The 20,838-nt window shown below is 43.4% G+C and overlaps 1 protein-coding gene and 1 long non-coding RNA gene across 3 annotated transcripts; one reads left to right on the top strand and one right to left on the bottom strand.

Moving 5' to 3' along the window:
• Positions 1 to 845: 845 nt before the first annotated feature.
• col1a1a (collagen, type I, alpha 1a) lies at positions 846 to 20,089 on the bottom strand. 2 transcript variants are annotated; one of them, XM_005945962.3, is made up of 49 exons: positions 19,850 to 20,089; positions 17,832 to 18,023; positions 17,552 to 17,574; positions 17,418 to 17,453; positions 16,329 to 16,421; positions 14,682 to 14,750; positions 14,554 to 14,598; positions 14,199 to 14,252; positions 14,058 to 14,111; positions 13,771 to 13,824; positions 13,628 to 13,681; positions 13,465 to 13,518; positions 12,653 to 12,697; positions 12,495 to 12,548; positions 12,355 to 12,399; positions 12,190 to 12,243; positions 11,610 to 11,708; positions 11,376 to 11,420; positions 11,149 to 11,247; positions 10,845 to 10,898; positions 10,640 to 10,747; positions 9,946 to 9,999; positions 9,732 to 9,830; positions 9,584 to 9,637; positions 9,394 to 9,492; positions 9,247 to 9,300; positions 9,102 to 9,155; positions 8,831 to 8,938; positions 8,698 to 8,742; positions 7,956 to 8,054; positions 7,753 to 7,860; positions 7,282 to 7,443; positions 7,123 to 7,176; positions 6,911 to 7,018; positions 6,741 to 6,794; positions 6,411 to 6,464; positions 6,159 to 6,320; positions 5,871 to 5,978; positions 5,511 to 5,618; positions 5,139 to 5,192; positions 4,646 to 4,753; positions 4,472 to 4,525; positions 4,270 to 4,377; positions 4,109 to 4,162; positions 3,909 to 4,016; positions 3,465 to 3,744; positions 3,184 to 3,374; positions 2,649 to 2,891; positions 846 to 2,506 (listed from the first exon to the last, which is right to left on the bottom strand). In XM_005945962.3, exons 1-49 carry the CDS (start codon positions 19,929 to 19,931, stop codon positions 2,360 to 2,362), a joined length of 4,344 nt encoding a protein of 1,447 aa, XP_005946024.1. In that variant the 5' UTR covers positions 19,932 to 20,089; the 3' UTR covers positions 846 to 2,359. The 2 variants fall into 2 exon arrangements, with proteins under 2 accessions (XP_005946024.1, XP_005946026.1); XM_005945964.3 differs by lacking the exons at positions 6,741 to 6,794; positions 6,911 to 7,018.
• LOC121812170 lies at positions 14,022 to 20,257 on the top strand. Its single transcript, XR_006052902.1, has 3 exons — positions 14,022 to 14,134; positions 17,811 to 18,054; positions 19,728 to 20,257. It is a non-coding gene; the product is annotated as an uncharacterized LOC121812170 (long non-coding RNA).
• Positions 20,258 to 20,838: the final 581 nt, after the last annotated feature.

Below are 20,838 nucleotides of genomic sequence, written 5' to 3'. Positions count from 1 at the left end.
CAAGCCTGAAGAGAAGCTTCCTCTCTGCAAACAGAACCTCCTCTGTTGTCCGAAACCGGAGAGGTTAACATTCCTCTGCCCAGGCCTCAAATAAAGGCCTAAATTCTTGCGGAAATAATCCAGATTCCCACCGGGAGTGCAAACCTACCCTCTCTTCCCTGGCTCCCTCAAGGTGGACAATCAGTGTCTTTGTGAAGCCAAGTTGATGCCAACAGTCTGAGAGCAGAGCTGGTTCCCTCCAGCACCAACAAGCCCCTCAGTTCTGCAGTCTGAGATGAGCAGACGGGCTGACCAGCTGTGGAAACAGTGGGGTAAAAGATTGTTGTAGGGACTTGTCAAGATGGACAGAATTACTCGTAAATGGACCATCAGGCTGACACTTTCTTGGCGGATTATGGATGTGCATTTTTCTATATGGATTTAATGGCATGGAAGAAGTCACAATGTGGAATCTGACTGAAAGGTAGGCTGCTCTCCTCATTTTTTCTGACCCCCAGTAAGTTGGACAGGTTTCACAATTAGAAGCCGCGTTATTCACCTGCTTATTTTACGTGGTAGCACTCAAAACTGCAAAGAGAAGCAAAGGCTTACATGATCAAGAGACACCAGTCAAGGTGCTACCTTCAAAAATGTTTCAAAATCTGCTAACATCTTTCGTCTACAGAGGAATATATTAGCAAAATATTAAACAAGAGGCAGAAATCTTTCTGTCATGTTTCTTTAATCTTGTCTCTTTCTGTTACTGTACAAGTTGTAAAAAAGGCAAAAGGTGCTTTACTTCAAGTCTCTTCTTTTTTTTGGAGGGGGGGAGAAGTGCAGGGGGTCAGTCAGGCAATTAGGCAGGATTCATTGTTCGACCACTTAACATGCTTTATTTCAGCATTCAAAATAATTAAAAACATCTCAATTTATTATACATATACAAAATAGGTACAGATCCTTGTGGTGTTTTCCCCCATGGGTGTGTCTGTCTGCCTTCTCTCACAAACTCTCACTGATGGTTCTCTTTCTGCGCATTTTATCACAGCTCGAATTTTGTTGTTGTTGAGAAACTTCAAGAAAAGAAAAACAAGAAACAGACCACAACAGATAGTTGGTGGACTAGAATCTGGATGACAGTTAAAAGTGCAGGGGGAAGTTCAAAACATAAAAAAAGAGGCTTAAAGAGGCGCTACGCTGGTTGCCAACATTACCAAAGCTGGAAATAGAAGAAGTCTGTCTCATTCTGGACACCAAGAAAAAAAAAACTGTGGTTTTATTTTAGCACCATGAGGAGGACCCTGCCATGCCAGAGTGACCGTAGCTACACTACTACACAACAGTATAGTCATACTGAGCAGCCAGCAGACCTCTGAGAAAGAAAGAATAGCACCTTTAGGCTTTTGCCCTCTCTGCTTCTGTTAAAGTGTCTGCAAACCTCAACTACCCCCACTGACCACCACAACTCTACTGCAGGCTTCACTTTAAAAATCACTGGGCCCTTTTTTTAGAGCTGGAATTCCTTTCACTTCTGAGGTAGGCATAAGGATTTTTTTGTGTTTTTTTCCTTAAAAAAAGAGGTTTAAACCCATGTTTCTCTGCTGGTGGTTTTAATGTGGCTTTTCTTTAGGAAAAAAAGGGAGACATAGAGAGGAATAAACATGAAAGAGACCACAACAACAAACAAATCACAACAGCTACAACATCAGCAGGTGAGGAAGGAACAACTCTTGAGGAGGCGTTGTCTAGGGGCAGGTGGAAAAAGGGGAAGGGCAGAACAACAGAGACAAACATGGCTGTCAGTTTCACCGTTTATTCATCAACACCTGAAACGTGGTACAAAGCAATTGGGTTCTGTCTGTTGGGACTGTCCTTTCATTCCTCTCACCGCAGAGGTGTATAAAAATACAAAAGTCACCTGTGTCTGTTTCTGTAAACTCCAGAGAGGCCGGGTTTGGCCGCATGATGAGGGGAAGTCAATTTTCTTTTACACTTTACAGAGGCATATATTATTTTCTTGTTGCCAGTGAAACAAAATGTCTTCTCTACAGGATCCTTGGTGTTGGTGATGGCAAAAACAAACAAAAAAAAGTCAGAAACAAAAAAAAAGTAGTGGTCCCAAATGCGACGATGCAGATGCCTCTACACCACCGCCATCTTGTTCTCGTCGAAGTGCAGGTTTTAGGCAAAGCGGACCATCGGAGCAACGGCCAAATGGAAACTTGTAGAACGAAGGGTCAGATTTTTCAGAAAAATGGCATCGGGAGAATGATTTGTTGGGGGCATTTTTTTTGCTTTTGCTTTAGAGAGAGATGACTGCTAGAAAAAAATTAAACACACACACGCACACAACAACAATTTCAAGTCCAGATTTCTCTTTTTACAAGAAACAGACAGGTCCAACTTCAAAGCCAAACTCTTGGTCTGGAGCACCAACGTCCATAGGAGCGATGTCAATGATGGGCAGGCGAGATGTTTTCGATGTCTTGTAGTCAATGACTGTCTTGCCCCATGTACCGGTGTGTGACTGGAAGGAGAGACAACGAAAATCAGAATTAGGGTTCATATTCAGAACAGTGCTGATTAGAACCTCTAGCCTCTAACCCTTCTCAATCTCTGTTAACTTTGAATAATTAACATATTGAGTTTAATGTAAAAGGTTTCCTCACCGTGCATCCATCCTCGAGGACGCTGTAGGTGAAGCGGCTGTTGCCCTCGGCTCTGATCTCAATCTCGTTGGAGCCCTGGAGGAGGAGGGCCTTCTTGAGGTTGCCAGCGGCAGCATCCATGTAGGCGACGCTGTTCTTGCAGTGGTAGGTAATGTTCTGGGATGCCTCAGTGGACATGAGACGCAGGAAGGTCATCTGGATGTTGACATCCTCTGGCAGAGAGCCCTCACTGCCATACTCGAACTGCACAAGACAGTGAATAGGGGATAGATTACTGACTGTGATGGGCAAAGGTGTGATGGTGTTGAAAAAGACTGGGTAAAGACAAAGTGGGAAGAAGTGGAGACGGGTAGAGAGGAGTAGAAGAGGAACCTAAGCAGGCATTTAGGAAAGTGGGTAAGAGAAATGAACTCAAGCTGCAGAAAATCACAATAGAACTGCAGATAAGAGAAATATGGAAATTGACAGAAGAAGAAACTATAAAGAAGAATAGAAGAAGAGAGAACAGGTAGGTTCTATAAATTAGGACGCTTACCTGGAAGCCGTCATTCATAGCCTCTCCGAACCAGACGTGCTTCTTCTCCTTGATGTTCTTGCTGATGTACCAGTTCTTCTGGGCAACCTCACGCTGAGTTGGGGATATGCAGGTCTCGCCGGTCTCCATGTTGCAGTAGACCTTGATGGCATCCTGAGTGCAGCCCTGATCAGGGTCAATCCAGTACTCACCTGCAAAACACAAACAACTTCAAAACTCCGCTAGGCCTACATCTGACTGCCCTTGGACTAGCTCTCCTGTCACTGTATTGAACTGCTCACCGCTCTTCCAGTCAGGATGGCACATCTTGAGGTCCCTGCAGGTTCTTGCTGGGTTCTTGCGGGTTCCGTCAGGGCTGCGGATCTGCTCAATCTGCTGGCTCAGGCTCTTCAGGGTGCTATCAACCTCCAGATCACGGTCACGGAGAACGTTAGCATCATCAGCACGGTACATGCGGAAGGGATCAGGGGCCTTCTCCTGAGGCTGGACCATGAAGCCAAGGTCAAATCCACCACCAGGGGCACCAGGTGCTCCAGGAGGTCCAGGAGGTCCAGGAGGACCCTGCAGAAGGAGAAGGGTAAAGAAAAAGTGTGGGTTGGTTAGTTCATTAGTAATGTGCTGCTTTTATCAAAATGTAACCCTCAAAAATCCTAGGTTTAAAGGTACAACTTGGCACAACTTAAGTAAACAGCTGAATGTAAAGAAGGTTAGCTTGTTAGACTTACAGCAGGTCCCATCTCTCCAGAACGTCCACGAGGTCCAGGAGGTCCAGTGGGTCCAGGCAGACCGCTCATACCATCCTTACCAGCAGCACCAGCAGCTCCTGAAGGACCCTACAAATACCAGGAAATTTCAAATGTCAGTATCTGAAAATAAACTAGGTAAAGCTGAAACTACACAACTGCTCCAGACTAAGTTAACTTACTCTAGGTCCAGCGGGTCCAGCAGCACCAGCGGGTCCAGACTCTCCAGAAGGTCCCTATGGGTGCACAAAAGTAGACAATCAGTTTAAAACTAAGTTTGCTGGTGTATGGCATTACTTTCTTTGACTGTAGTATATGCGGACTCAAGCATAAACTATCATACAGCAGGTCCAGGAGGTCCCTGCATGCCAGTGAATCCTCTGTGTCCCTTCATGCCTCTCTCTCCAGCCTCTCCAGCCTCTCCCTTGTCACCACGAAGTCCTGTAGCCCCCTGTCATAAGGAAAAATGACAGACATCATTTGGTTTAACCTTCCTTGCATGCTCTTCCATCCAGTGTAGTTTTGCAACCAATATTGTTACTTACAGCAGGGCCACGAGGTCCAGCAGGGCCAGCAGCACCGGCAGGGCCAGCAGGTCCCTGGAAAATTGAAAAAAAAAAGTTTTACGTGGAGACAGGGTTGCAGTGACTTACAGCCTTTGTCTTTGACTGGCATGACATACCAAGCTGAAACATTAATGAAGCAGATTTGTCACTCACAGTCTCTCCACGGTCACCAGTCTTTCCAGCAGGGCCGACAGGTCCAGGGGCGCCAGGGGGTCCAGGGGCACCAGAGGCTCCAGCAGGGCCACTCTCTCCACGGTCTCCCTAAAGGACAAATAAAAACTAGGTTATCACTAGCTTCAAACAGTGTATTTGACTACATTTGCCCGTTAAGCTTTATGTTAAAAATTCTAGCAGTGTATGAATATGTATGAACATGCTGAACACACATATATATCCTCCAGGGTGGGATTCACAAATCATGGCTGTACTCACAGAAAGTGTGACTTCTTCCTCTGGTTGCCATTTTAGAAGTTGTGGATGATGGCTAATAGGTAAACTTTAGGCTAGATAACTTGTGATGCTACACAAATTATTTAGTTGCATGTTAACATGTTAGCATGCTAAGTTGTAGGCTGCCAACATACTTGGCGCTATGGAACAAAAAATAAGATAGCTGTGTGCTGTTGGTGAGGTCAGCTTATCTTACCTTAGGTCCAGGGGCTCCATCACGACCAGCTGCGCCCTCGTTACCAGGGGTTCCCTTAAACACAGGCACAGAGCAAGTTAAGCTTAACAAAAACCTTCAGAACTGACTTCACTGAAAGTTTGTTGAAATGGTCAATTTTAAAGTCATTACAATTTATATGGCTGAATGCATAACGAGATGTGTCAGAAATAGTGTTTATAGCAAAATACTGTCACGCAAAAAGTTCTATTAGGAATATAGCAGTCACTAGATGCAACTACATTTCCATGAGCATATAATTGGCCCTTTAATGGGCTTCACAGTTGGTTGGGTAGGGTAACCAAAGGGAGAGCCACCCCTTGGCTCTCCACTTGCTCTGGTGGGACTTTATACCTCACGTCCAGGCTCTCCAGGGGCTCCGGCCAGGCCAGGGGGTCCCATGGGTCCGGGAGGTCCACGCTCACCGTTTGGACCACCAGGGCCTTGCTTTCCAGGCTCTCCCTATTAGTGCAACAATTGCAGTCAGTCCAGTTATATTAACCTCATTCATATTTCTAACTGACTGAGACTGGTCTGTCTTATTTTTTGCTTAGCTAAATGAGAATTAAATGTTATTGTTTTGTGTCTTTTAGAAGTAGATAGACTTTTCTCTTGATTTAGAATCATGTAACTTGATGTTCTGGATTCATCAGATCCACTGAACATTTTGAAATTTTTGAAATTCTGGGTTTTAGAATACCAATGGGAACTTACAAGAGCTCCGGGAGGTCCAGGGAAACCTCTCTCGCCTCTCTGTCCAGGCAGACCAACAATACCACGCTGTCCAGCAATACCCTGAGGTCCAGGAATACCAGCACTACCCTGTGAAAGACAGACAGAAAGTAGTTAGACACTGAGACACAGGTAGCAGAAACTGTGCAGTCAGTGAAAGGATGGAAATTAAATTTAATGATATTGCTGAAAGAAGATTATTGAAGGCTATGGTTTATTATAAATTGTGTCACAGCATTTTAGAATGTACTGAAAGTTGATATAACTTACGGGAGCACCATCAGCACCAGGGCTACCCTTCTCTCCAGGAGGTCCTGGGGGTCCAGCAGCACCCAACTCACCAGGGCGACCAGCAGGTCCAGTCTCACCACGGTTTCCTTTGGGTCCCTCCTTGCCAGCTGGTCCAGGAGCTCCGGGAGGTCCAGCGTTACCCTGTGGGGAGGACAGGGAGAATTGAAAATAATTCCAGGAAAAACACATAGATTTTGCGCACTGTGTCAGAAACACCTAAGAAAAACTTACAGCGGGGCCGGGAGGTCCAACTCTGCCAGCAGCACCAGGGAAGCCAGTAGCACCCTAGGGAGATAGAGGCCAATTAGCTAACTCAGGCTGCAAAAATACTGCATCAAGTCAGTAAAAAACAAACAAAGAAAAAACAGACATGTATCAAACAATGGATTTGATGGTGGTACGTGTTTGGAAAATAAATAAAATCTTTCACTACTTTCTTTCCTTTTTTAAATTTTCCTTGCCCAGTTTTATGAAGTATTGCCAGTTTGGCTAGAGGTACTGTCACCTCTAAGCTAATGTCAGAAATGTAAGTTGCTTGGGAAAGTAGGAAGAGTGACTTACAGGAGGTCCAGCAGGTCCACGGGCTCCCTTAGGGCCAGTGTTTCCAACGGGACCCTGAAAGGCAACAGCATAGTGTCAAAGAAACAGCAGCACACAATATGGTCACATATATGTCTAAATAGCTGTAATTTGTGAACTGGGATATGCTGGGAGTATGTTATTGTGTAAACCTGAGGTCCTGCAGCACCAGTGGGTCCAGCAGGTCCGGGAGGACCAGAATCTCCCTTAGCACCATTATCTCCAGGCTCTCCCTTAGCACCAGGCTGTCCATCAGCACCCTAGAGTGGATTGGTGGTTGTGAAGAAAAAGCCAAATAGTTTTTTAGTAACTTCTGTGTTAGAGTAAGAAAAATAGTGTGGACACTATTGTAGATTTTACTTACAGGAGGTCCAGCGAATCCAGCAGGTCCAGGTGGTCCGGCCTCACCACGCTCGCCCTAAGATGTAGGTAGACGAATCAGAATGAATTCAAACATTCAAAGATTAACACACTTAAGAACTTTGAATTAAACATTATCTGTTGCAGACACAGCAGTGCTTACAGGGGGTCCACGGGCTCCAGAAGGTCCAACAGGTCCTTGGGCACCAGACTCTCCCTTGTCTCCTGGGGAGCCAGCAGGTCCAGGAAGTCCAATTGGTCCAGTCAAACCACGAGGACCATCCTTACCAGGAGTTCCATCAGCACCCTTAGGTCCTTGGTCACCCTGTGTGTTTGAAAGGAAAAAAGATGTTGGTAATAAGACGAACATTCACATAGTATATCAGGTCTTACAATGCTGGGGTCATTTGCTAAGTCACCGTAAAGCCCATCAGTGATTACACTGGGCATTTGGATCCCAATTGTGTCGTAATGACAATATGGATGGACATATAGTAGAAACACTGATCAGTGTTTGTTGGATTGCTAAAGTAAATCTCACCTAGGATAACAGTCTACAATGGCAGTGACCGCCAATGTACTATCCTGGCTTCTCCGAATACTAAGAGTAATAGGACTACAGAAGGCAACTCACTCTGTTTCCTCTCAGTCCTGGAAGACCAGCGGCACCGCGCTCACCAGGCATTCCCTGCAGTCCAGGAGGACCCTGAGCACCAGGAGTACCAGGGGCTCCAGCATCTCCCTGAGGAAGAGATGTTCAGAATAGTGTAATATGTGCAATTTAGTCAATCTGTTCACAACTGAGAACTTCTTATTTTTTATATAAGATGTGTTCACCTTAGCACCATCATTTCCAGAGGCTCCGGGGGATCCACGGGCACCAGCAGGTCCAACTGGCCCAGGTGCACCACGCTCACCAGGGAATCCTCTATCGCCCTGAGGAGAAGAGTAGGTTGAAATGAGGTTATTGGATGGTTTGTTGAAACCATGAGAACTAGATCTGCTAGATCAGTTCTAGTTGGATGATATTCCCCAAAGGGAGTTTCATATGTGAGGTGAAGCTTTCATCAGAATTTATCTGTTCATTTATGAATGACAGTGTAAAACAGAATTTCTGATCAACACGAAGCGCTACTTTGTAAATGGCAGTGCAAGGGTTTTCCTCCTGTGACCATATCGACACTGGTATGGTACCTTTGTTTTGTTTACAGGTAATGTGAGTTGAAGCTAGTGATAGCATCTGCATAGTTGCTATCACTATTAATGATACAGTAGCTTGTTAGCAATCCTAATATTGAAAGTAGCTGGCTAGTTAGCAGGCTAAAAGTTGTTTTCCAGGTCTAACATCGAGCGTTTTGGACAAGAATCCACTTTAAAGAATAAAAAAGCAGTTATAAGCTTACAATAGCCTGCTAGTAATAACTTTAATGTGTTTGAACAAGCTAGTTAGCAACTTAGGAAGTTGTTTTCTACACCATGTAGGATTTTGGACAAAAGAACTAATGAATATATTTAATTATATTTAAACCACAATTAGAGTCTTATCTAACTGTGAAAATTATGAGGATATGAGACTTACTCTAGCTCCAGCAGGTCCTGGGGCTCCAGCTTCGCCAGGTACACCCTAAAAGGAAAAACAGAAATACAGGAATAAGCACTTTTATTCACTGGAAATGATGCTGTTCCAGTCATAGTTCCGCTTCAATCAGTACCTGCTCTCCGGGCTTGCCAGTCTCACCAATGGCTCCCTGGGGTCCTGGGAGACCCTGGAATCCAGGAGATCCAGCAGGTCCCTGCTCTCCTCTCTCACCAGCAGGACCCTTAAGATGAGCAGAGAGGGAGAGTCAGCAATGGTGCCAGTAATGTTTTGAGTAGATGTGACTTATTCTTGCAGCTATGTAGGTTTCAGTACTTTGTAGAGAGACATCAACACAAACTTGGGTGCTAATATCGAAGTGTAGCCAGTTAGTGTTGTTTACTTACAGCAGGTCCAGAGGGGCCCTGCGCGCCAACATCACCATCCTTTCCAGGTGCACCCTGGGTAGAGAGATAGAAGGCTTTCACACACACAATCCTACCATTGATGATAGATAACAAGAAAGAAAACAGCAGAATATTGAGCACTCACAACAGGTCCAGTAGGTCCCATGGTTCCTCTCTCACCGGGCTTTCCAGGCTCACCCTATAGACAAAAAAACACGGAGACCATATTTTAGATGCCCACTATTACTAAGCATGATTAAATATAATGTATAGATGTTGTAACACTACTCACAGCAGCACCCTTGGGTCCGGGGAATCCCATGACTCCAGGCTGGCCTCTATTTCCACCAGGGCCAGGAGGCCCAGGGCGGCCATCTTGTCCGGGGGCTCCCTGTTAAGGAAGATTAAGCATGTTAAGGGTTTTGCTATTTCTTGACATAAATTATAAGAACTAGGGTTAACTGTACTGCATACAAACTTACAGAAGGTCCCATCTTGCCATCAGGTCCAGGGTTGCCGGGGCTGCCAGTCATTCCCTACAAAGCAGAGGTCAGAGGTCAGAGGAGGGACTGGGTATAATGAATAAATTATGCTGCAGAGAATTATTTGACAGACAGTATGCTATCCCACCTTAGCTCCAGGCAGACCGGGCTCACCAGTGCGGCCAGACTCACCAGTGGCACCTTTAGCTCCAACAAGACCAGGGGCACCACGCTCACCAGGGGCACCCTAAGAAGAAAATAAGAATGATGGAGATTTAAAAATTAGTTAAACAAAAATTGTGGAAGCCTGTGGGCGGAATTAAGGTTTATATCTGTTGTATGTATGTGTGCATTTTCCTTACTTTGGGTCCAGCAGGGCCATCAGAACCAGGGAAACCACGACCACCAGGGGCACCCTGTAAAGACAATCAAACATGTCCTGCTTAGCTCTGAACAGTAAAAAGTGTTTAAACAGAAATGTGTCCGAACTGTAGGTTTAAAATTAAACACCCTGTATCATGCATACAGTCGAATTCCATCAGAGAAATCTGGGCCTCAGGTCTCTGGCATCATTTTTAACTTAAATTAACATCCAAAAGACTTAATGCTTTTAACCAATGAAATGAATGTTTCTATCTTAGTACTAGCACCACTCAGTATGTCCATATCTGTAATACTCTTGGTCAAATGTTTTGGGAACATTTTGAACCTCACTCATTAGAGACAGTCTACAATGGCAGTGACCGCCAACTCTTGGTCAAATGTTTTGGGAACATTTTGAACCTCACTCATTAGAGTGTTTGTTTACATCATGATTAAGAGCCCAATGGTGTTTATTATGTTTTCATTCCAAGCAGAGATTAATCTGCTTTTTCAGTCAAACTAACCTTTGTAATGTTTACAGCTGCACACAAGTAATCTCAATCATTTAGATTAGACCATCAGTATAAAGATTTCAGTCTTTTGTCCTTTGTGTTGAAACACCACTAGAGGTCCCTCTGCCATCATTTTACAGACTAGGGTACGTATAAAGTGGAAATCCAGTGAGATGCATACTCTCTCTCCAGGGCCGCCACGGGCTCCTGCAGCACCAGGCTCTCCTCTGGCTCCTCTCTTGCCCTCCTCACCGGGAGGTCCAGGGGGTCCCTGAACTCCTGAAACACCCTGTAGAAGAGCAATGTAACATGTAATGTGGCATAAGAGGCTGATCCACACATAATTTTAGTGCAGTGTGCTCTGTCATGATCTATGGTGAACTCACAGCCTCTCCCTTGGCACCAGGCTCTCCCTTGGATCCTGGGGCACCGGCCTCACCCTACGGGACACAAACAAACAAGAAAACATAAAATGAAACAAACTACAAACTAGGGAGAAATTACTATTATTTGGATAAATCTAAAAGAAAAATAATTTCAGCAAACAACAAATGCCCAAAACAAATCTCTAACTTTTGTTTTTATCTCTGTAGGTTGTAACTGTCAAAGTATTGACACAAAACATACAAGTTAAAATTTTTGGGTGATTTTGCTTTTTTTTTTTTTTGGATCTAAGAGATCTGTACTTACAGTGTTACCCTTGGGTCCGGGGGCACCAGCAGCACCCTGAGGTCCTGGGGGTCCACGGGGTCCGGGGAAACCAGGAGCTCCAGCAACTCCAGCAGCACCCTGTAGGGGGCAGCACACAACAATACAGTCATTTAATGTCATGCTGTAGAAAAAGTGATGACTATCTGTAGCTTTAGTAAAAATAAGAAAGTGTTAAAAATAGAGTAAATTTGTTTAAAGATACTCACAGGTGCTCCCTTAGCTCCAGCGGCTCCATCAGCTCCAGGGTTTCCCTGAGAGGAGAAAGAAGGAAGTTTATTTATTGTCCCAGAAGGCAGAATTTTTTAAAATTTCTTTTAACAATTTAAATGATAATGTAAATTGTTTTATTTTGCCATGAATCAGATTCTAGTGGCCTATTTTTTGTGGCCCATTTGTTGTTGTTTTCATCAAGGATCTTTATTACAGTCACTCATACTTACGGCTGGTCCAGCTGGGCCAGCAGGTCCGGGGTTTCCAGGCTCACCACGAGCTCCACCAGGGCCCTCGGGTCCACGAGCACCCTGAGCTCCAGCATCACCCTGGGGAGAAAGAAAAGATTATTTAGTAATACAAACAGCTTGGTGGTGGAAGACAAAAAAAAAGATAAAATTGTCGGCATAAACAGAAGATTTGTTTTAGAGAAAACACTCAACATCTAACCTCAGCCAAAAAGAACCCCACAGCTTCAGCTATGACCCAGTTCCACATGCACAGACAATTACTGTGAATTTCTATCATAAGCTTTAAAATATACTGAGAACTCTGCAAAAAATAAAAATAAAAATAGCGCCCATCCATCTAATTTCTTAATAGTTACTGTTCATATTCGAACAGTAGTAGGAGCTGAGATGTTTGGTCAGGTGTACGTGTTGGCTACCTACATGCTCCAGAAAATAAATTCTTTAAAGTCGGCACAGTAAAAACACAACCAAGAGAGGAGAGGAAATAGATTATACTGCTTTTCAGAAGAAAAATGGATAGCACTGAAGATTACTGGAGCGGGTCAGGAGCAGTTTATACCTTGGCTCCAGGGCCACCGGGGAATCCAGGGGGTCCAGCGGGGCCAGTGGGACCCTGAGAAGAACAAAAACACAGATACTCAGATATACTTAGTGCATCTTTTTGGGTCAGTGCTAACAAAGCTGAGATTTTAAGAACTGAAGCTTTGGACAATGAAAGACTTACAGGAGGTCCAGCAGCACCAGCAGCGCCATCGTTACCACGAGCTCCCTGCAGGTCAAAGACAAACGTGAGTGGTCGATTGGTTTCTCAATTCACTAATTAATTGATTTCACTAATTTCAACTATGTAATGTATGGACTCACAGCAGCTCCAGTAGCACCAGCACGGCCTCTCTCACCAGGCAGACCGCGAGGTCCCTGAGATAGACAAAGACAGCGTCAGTTAGCCAAAATCAGTTGTGGAGAGAAGAAACTATACTACTATAATTATGTAGCAGAGACGGGGTGCTTGTTTTACTCACCATAGCACCAGGGGTTCCATTCTCACCAGGGGTGCCAGCCTCTCCCTAAATGGACAGAAACACACGGGCCGGCGAGAAGATTAGAATCATTAATTAAATTCTAGAAACTTTATCAAACTTTCAGAAATTATGCTTGTCAATGCAGCATTTAGCCAATCAAGCTGCTATAACTAAAAAGTAGCCAGTGACTGCTAATGTAACATGCTAGTGTTTAAATGGTTGATACTACTGCTTTTTGTAGCATTATTGTAGCCACAGCTTTTACTGTCCACATTGATACTCAAACTGTTAGCTGTTAATACTAGTAGTATTTAGCTTTAGGTTAAAATATGTTGTATGACCAACTTGTCGGTGGAGTGGTAGGTGAAGAAAATAGACTGGTTATAATTTAGGAAATGCTGAAACTGTTTTAGACACTTTTAATGATTTTTCTGCATCTATAGGTTAATTTTTTCAGTCTTTCTTTAAACACTAAACGGTACTCATTTGAGAACCATATTGATAGTTCTGCCAGAGATGTCTTCCTGTTAAAAGGGAGTTGTGATATGGTGCTGTCTATAATTACAATTAAATGCGATTAATTTTATTGTACTTCAAATTCTGGCACTAGTGCTCCTACCACCAGGACCACTATGAGTTAGATATTAGTGGCAATATTACAACTACTTTTTCAACTACTACTGTCATTTATAGCACTGCTACAATTACAGCTACTCACCACTGCACTATAAGTGAAGTAGCCCACCTGTGGGTGACTTTTTTCCACAACTTATGTAGTGAGAACAAGTGTTATAACAAGGGGGGGCAGTCACCTTGGGTCCAGCGGGGCCACTGTCTCCCTTGGCACCATCCAGGCCACTGAATCCCTACACAGAATAAGAGACATGCAAAGATGAAGTTTCCAGCCACGACTTTCAACCTTTTTTATTTTGAGTTGAATATGAGTTGAATGGGGTGGCACAAGTTCTGACTCACTCTATGTCCCTTGATGCCAGGCAGACCTGGGGTTCCTGGGAAACCACGAGCTCCCTGGGAAAAAAAAAACAAGGAAGTGACAAAAGTTATTATCTCAGCTCTGTTTTTGTTTTACATATCGGTGGTAAGAATCAGCAACTTACCTGAGGGCCAGAAGGTCCACGCTCACCGGGACGACCTGGTTTGCCAGACTCACCCTGAGAGAAAGAGAGTTGGGGAGATGGGGATGAAATGATGGCTCAAGACATTCCACAGTCTAAACTGATATATATGTATGTATATCATCTATTATATATATATATATATATTTATTAGTATATATATATATATATATATATATATATATATATATATATATTAAATAATTATTATATAATATATATTGATATGATGTAGATGAACTGATATGATATCAATCCAGTGCACTTACATCCTCGCCGTTCTTTCCAGGGGGGCCGGCAGCTCCACGGGGACCCATGGCACCCTGAAGCGAAAATCAAACATAAGGTGAGAGTGTTAACATCACAGCAAAGTGCAACGTGGCATTTGTTTCCCTGTCCTGAATACTCACAGGAGATCCAGGCTCTCCAGCCTCACCAGGGGGGCCAGTGAATCCCTGAGGTCCCTATAGTTGGTAACAAACACAAACACCATCACTACACCAAATATGTTGATGCTACTCACTTTTTCAACACACTGTAAGCAGCAGTTTGTTAATTTTTCAAAATTTATTTCAAGAAAATAAAAGGTGTTTTTGCAGCCTAACAGTAATCAATATCAATACTACTTCCTAATAGTAATCAATCAGAAAAAAACACAGTCTTTGTGTTATTTGCAGCAGAAAAAGGAAGGACTGGATTCATGCCAGCTAGCATGCCAGGTTTCAGTTTTTAACCTAAGCATAGAAACCCCCATCATATACTCACGCTAGATCCAGGAGGTCCAGGAGGCCCACGGGGTCCCATTGGGCCCTATCAATCCAACAGAGAAAAGCTCAGATGCTGCGCATGGAAATATTTTGAATATAGTGTATTTAAATACATATGTAACCTACCATGGGTCCAGGCACAGGCATGACAGGAGATTTGTCATCGTAGCCACCGGACATCTGAGGGGAGAAGTTCTGGAAAAAAATAAACACAGACATGTTAATCTCACAAAAAATACCAAAATGATTGTTTTTATGATGAAAAAATATTAAATTCCATCTGTGTTGTGACATGACATAGGCTACATGTTAGCTATGAGTAAAGCAATGCATTTCAAATCTCAACACTAAATGTACTTTTTCCAGTTGAATAGAATCACTGATTCTGCATCATCTGAGCCATAGTCCAAATTAAATATCTAAATCATGCATAGTTGTGTCATGTTCCATCAAGTATAGTTGTCTGTTGTTTCTTTTACCATGCACTGCATAATTTTTTCATATTTCCAAATAAAAGCAAACACAATAACAAAACTGCAGCAGCAGATTTGATGATATGGAATCTCAATGCTAATGCCACTCATAACAATCCAGTTCTAAAATGAGCAGTGCGTATCAAGTCATTGACCTTTGACCTCAACAGTAGTATTTAAAGGTGTCTCTGGAGGAAACATACTGTATAATGTAGATAGGGAACATTCTGTCTGAAGTCAAACATATGTTAATGGTGACTGTCAAGTCTCTAATTGTCCAGCTTAACGTGGACCATTGGCATAGAAGTATGTCACTGATAATGTATACACAGGGAAGACTGTAGGAGTTTACTGAACTGTGGTTACATGGAGTGAATGCTGAAGTATGTTAATAGATGTTAATATCCTGAATCATGGAAAATTTGACGTTGATATTTAACCATATCTAAAACAGCATCATGCTAACCCTCGGTAAAGTTATACATGTTATCCACGCTATAGTTATTACTTTATCATACCCATATGTAGTCGAAGTTATTGGCAAACTGAAACATAGAATATTTAATTAGAAGTTGATTCTACATAAGTATGGACTCATGTTTAAGCAAGATACAGAAATGCAAATTAGCTTTGAATGTTAACTAAGTATCTCATTAAAGAATATGACAGTGTGTTCTTTTAACATTTTAGCACAGAGGCAAATGGTAAAATGAATCAGCAAATAATAAATTATATTTTGTTACTATTTAAAATATTTTCAATCAATATTTTTGGTATATTAGCAGTCATGTCAACAACAGGCTGCACAGAGGCATGAAGATATGCAGTGCTAGCCTAGCATGTGGAACAATGATCCTGTAGCAGAATTCAGTCTTTGGAGGTGCCAGATCAGATTTCTAAATCAGACCTGGAGTCAGTGGGTATATTAGAATGTAAATAAACCTCTAAAATTAAAAATGGTAGCTTAGCAAACTCTAACTTTCTAAAGTTTGTCCACTTCCAGAATATTGTCTGCTTTCCGTTCAAAAGGAAATGAGGCGTCGTTTCATCCTTAGTAATGACTTCTTGACCTTCTGATCAGAGACACTGTGCCAAACTCCAGACACAGCTCATCACACTAATATCACATCACATTTGGGCTTCAGCTTTGACAGTTGACTTTTTCCGCTCTAGCTGCAGCACGATTAACATGCTGTCAATCATTTGCATACATTAAACGACATAGTTACGTTACTAACTGACCGGCCACTATTGACCTTTAATAAGTGAAATACAGAATAACTAAAATTCAACAACTTACTCCACCAAGGCCAGGGGGTCCAGGTGGGCCAGGAGGTCCAGGCAGTCCAGGCTGGCCAGGCATACCATCTCTACCAGGGGGACCAGCAGGACCCTGTAGATAGAGGAAATCAGGGTCATACTCAAGAAGGTCACTTGGATTAAAAGTTCTGATGTCCACAGTCCAATACTCTAAGACAGAAAACTGATTTGTTAAACCATTAATCACGTGCATTTTCTCTGATCTGGCCTTATCATTGAAGACATGTTTGGTTAATATTTGATTCCATGTTTGTGTCTTCAAAGGCTTTTAAATCATTAAAGGTGCAGTTTACTTTGAGGCTGACTATGAGACTAACCAGGAACAGTCACCTGTTTGTCACCATCATGCTCGGTAGCCAAAATAGCACCACGAAATACATTATTATTACACTATTAAATGCACTCTTAAAAACAACACAGCTGATCCACAGAGCCTCTTTTACAGTCTAAGATTCAACTTGTAAAGTGACCAATGAAGGTTCAATCAAATCCAATCCAAATAAATAATCAGAAGTCATAATTCCCTGGTTTTTTTCATTGATAAAAACCAAATCCTTATATAGGTAATAATATTTCTCCATGATAATATTTGGTTTGATTTTGAAATGGAAGCCAAGTCATGCTGCTCTGCAGGATTTAACCTGACCTCATCATGTTTTGTGTGAGGTAAAAAAACCAGACTTAAACTATCAAAATTGGATGTAACAAAGGACAACCAGTGCCCTAGGGTGACATTTAAAAACACAAATCAAAAACTACAGTTTACAGAAACTTTACATGTAAGATCCTGTTTTCTCCCACCTCACTGCATGAAGATGGGTAAATGGTTTTAGATTAAGTATGATGTGTAATGAAAGCTAAAAGCAGTTTGCAGTTTCACTGCATTTCAAAGTCATCTGAGTCACGTTTCCACATCTGCCTGATTTAAAACACATGGAGCTACATTCAATCAGTGTAACTGATCAGCTCCAGCAAAAACACAGGAATTACAGTGACAGATCTTGAGCTCACCACACAACCAAAAGTTACTCCACAAATAAAACAAGGAAAGAAGAGGGTGTGAACCTACCCTGTCTCCCTTGGGTCCACGAGCTCCCACGGTTCCCTGTGGTGAAAAGAAGAAAACAGTGTGTCCAATGTGTATCTGATCTCATGGGAGTTGTACAAACTATTTACAAGTGTCAGTGGAAAATGTATATTTACCTCAGTCTGAGGCTCCTGGAAGCCTGCAGAGAGCAAACAGGTTTGGCATTAACAGATGAAAGCACCCAGAAAAGCTCATAATAATACTTTAAGTGTTCAAACAGAAACTAAAAAATAATTTTTCAAAGACAGTGTCTCACTCACACCAGTAACTCTTGGCATGTCATTGAGGACAGATGCTGGATTCGTGTCATGGGGGCAGTTTAAATGAGAACATGTGATGTGCAAAAACTCTTTTGTGTATCTGTGCTTTGTCCAGAGAGAGATGCAGTTATTATACCGTCATCGGGGCAGATGGGGCAGCACTCGTCGTGGGGGATGATGGGGTTGGGGCAGTCCGTTGTATCCTCGCAGATGACCTCATCGCACATCACCGTGCCACTGTCGCACACACAGATCTGACATGGCTCCGGCTTCCACACATCCCGGTCTGCAAACACCTGGCCGTCCAGAGTGCAGCTTTTGCCCGTGCCTGAGGGGGGCGACACAGAGGGAGAGGGACGGTAAGAGACAAGAGCTACCTGAACGCACATGCAGACTCAGTATCTACACTGGTGGGAGTCCAGGTAAAACTAGGGCAGGAAACTAAAGTGCTTTAATTATGAAGCTAAAAATAAATTGTGAAAAAACCCTGAATATGTGGATCATTTTCTCAAATTAAAAAATTTGATTTGTTCTCAAATTTACTCAGACGGATTAACTGAGATGAGAATTTTGAATTACAGTAAAAAAATAGTTTCAATAAAACACTTTTTTGGAGAAAAATGTTAGAAAAAGATAGATTGCTAAACTGGTGTAAAATCTACGTCTGAAACAGGAAATAATGACAGCAGCAACATAAATACACAAAGCTTAGCGGTGATAAAGACGTGGACAGGAACTGGGGGGCTTTGGAATCAGAGCGGAACAGGTCAGAGGTGACAGAGAGGGCACCAGTGTGCCGTGTCTGTCTGCAGGTCACGCCATCATTGCACACACAGACACTGATTAACCCCGCAGTAAAATGGGATTTAATCTCCCTGTACATCAACTCAAAGTCATATTTTCCACCCCGACACTGTGGCGGCTGCATTTGATTCTCAGCAAAACTCAAACTGGGACTCTGCTCAGAGTGCTTTTAAATCTTCCAGCGTACCAAAGTGCTGAGCTCAGAGGGGAAAAGAAGAAGCGCCTGGAGAACTGCAGACTGTAGGCTTGGCAGTGACTGGTGGAAACACTCCACATGTGGATGCAATTAGAGAAGAAAAAAAAAGAGTGGAAAGAAAAGAGGGGGAGGGGATGGCACGGGGGGACGTGGCGGCCAGATGTGTCTGGCAGTGCTGAGAGCAGCCTCTGGGTGGCGTTGTGAGATCGTTCAGAGGGCCAGAAAACATCTGCTTTTTATGCACAGCTGAGTCCTTTCCAAAAGAAGAGGAACATCTGGAAAAACCGAGTTTCGCCTCCTGGGCTCTTGTTTCCAGAGCTGAACTGCTTTTCCTTTGTCTTCTCAGAGGAGAATACTGGTTGTTCTAAGCACCAGCAGAGGCATCCGCTTCCCTCTGACCTCTCTTTCTGTGCAAAATGATCTCTTCAAAAGTCCACCTGAGCTTTTGTGGGATCTAAAGCTGAAAGCTGGCTCAGGCTGTGGAGGTCAAATACTCCGGCAGACAAGACTACGCCTGCTCCTCTCCTCCTCCGCTCCCTGTTTTCTTCCTACTCTCCCTCTCAGTCACCTGTCCAACTCAGCACTTGGCCTCAGGCTGCAAATTCCCTGTCACATCAATCAGGCCTGTGAGAGGCTTCGCCTTCTGGCTCATATCTCGTGGAAACCATTTTTTGAATGGGTACAGTTGACGCAGGTAGTCGTGTCAAACTGATAAAATGCCACAGGATTAGGGTTAGGCATTTGAATGCTCCAATTTTGGGGTAAAGGGAGGTTCAAACCTATGCAGCTGGATAACCCTCGCCTGGAGGAGAGAATGGAAAACTTGCAGCAACTCGCTCTGCATGCATGGTGGGGAGGTGGGGGTTGGAGAGACTTAGACAAACACAAGGAGAGGGAGAGACAGGGGCCTTCTTGAGATGCCCAATGCATTACACACACCCTGCTTTATCTGTCTATCTGTCTGGAGACAATAGAGCACAACAAAGCAAACTTAATTCTACTTAAAACTTTTCCTTTCTCCTCTTCTCTAAGATCTCAGAAGCCGTCCAGCCACGTAGAGAAAATCCACTTTCCAAACCCAGTAAAGAAAAAAATGCAATAAAGTAAAAGGGGAAAAAGTCTGAGAAGCTCCAGTAAACAGTGATGAAACTTACGGTCGTCCTCGCCCTGCGCTCTGACCAGAAGCACTGCTGCGCTGAGCAGCAGCGCCAGCCGCAAATCCACAAAGCTGAACATGTCTAGATGCCACTAGACATGTAGACTCTTTGAGGCAAGAGAGGAAAAAAAGTTGGGGATGTTTCTTTCTGCTACACTCCACTCATACACGGGTGTTTGGGGCAGGATCCACTCGTCTGTTCACAATCCTCCTGACCCCAGCAGAAAACTCCCTACTGCCTACACTGACTTTCCACAAGGGTTTTTATATGGGAGCCTCAAGAACTGGGAGGTACCGGAGACTGGACCGACTGTAGGGACGCACCCTCATTACCCCGTTGCTGCTTCTGCTCACGTTTAGGGAAGACAAGAATGGACGACTCCTTCAAAGGAAAAAAAAAAAACAGCGAGAAAGAAGAAGGGAAAAACAGAAGGTCCCTCCTTCCATGCCTCCACACCAGAAGGGTTATAGTTTGGATCAGAAGAGGAAGGAGCAGGAGGGGAGGGGGGCTGAGCAGGAGGAAACCTGATCCATAAGAGCATCGGACGGTTGGAGGAGGATCTCCTGCAACAGGCACGGGTTTAATCCAGAATTTATTCCTGGTTGTGGTCCACTTCCTGATTCGCTTTGATTTGAGCTAAAGCTAAGACTGTTTAGATTCAGTTTTCTGGGTTTATTTTCACAATCTGATGTCTCAGACTCTATCACTTTTAGTCCAGTTTTACATCTTGTAGTTCTGGTTTGAGTTGGGGTTTTGGTAGTAGATTTGAGCCAGTTGTTTCAGCTTAACAGAGTGTTTTTATAGTTTTATCTGTTTGAGTGTTAACATGTCCTGAACATGGTTGCAGCCTCACAGACACTTGCCTCAGGCTGTATGTGTATCTTCTGCTTTAGTTTCTAAATTTCGTTGTGATCAGCGTGCAGGTTTCATGTCAGGTTTGGAAAAATTGTTCAAAGAACTGTATAATAACATGCTCCATGTTTAGA

This window comes from Haplochromis burtoni, unplaced genomic scaffold, assembly GCF_018398535.1.
Source record: "Haplochromis burtoni strain Fernald_Lab_line unplaced genomic scaffold, NCSU_Asbu1 Contig_453, whole genome shotgun sequence".
Classification (NCBI taxonomy): Eukaryota; Metazoa; Chordata; class Actinopteri; order Cichliformes; family Cichlidae; genus Haplochromis; species Haplochromis burtoni.
This window is presented reverse-complemented; position numbering and strand designations above follow the sequence as displayed.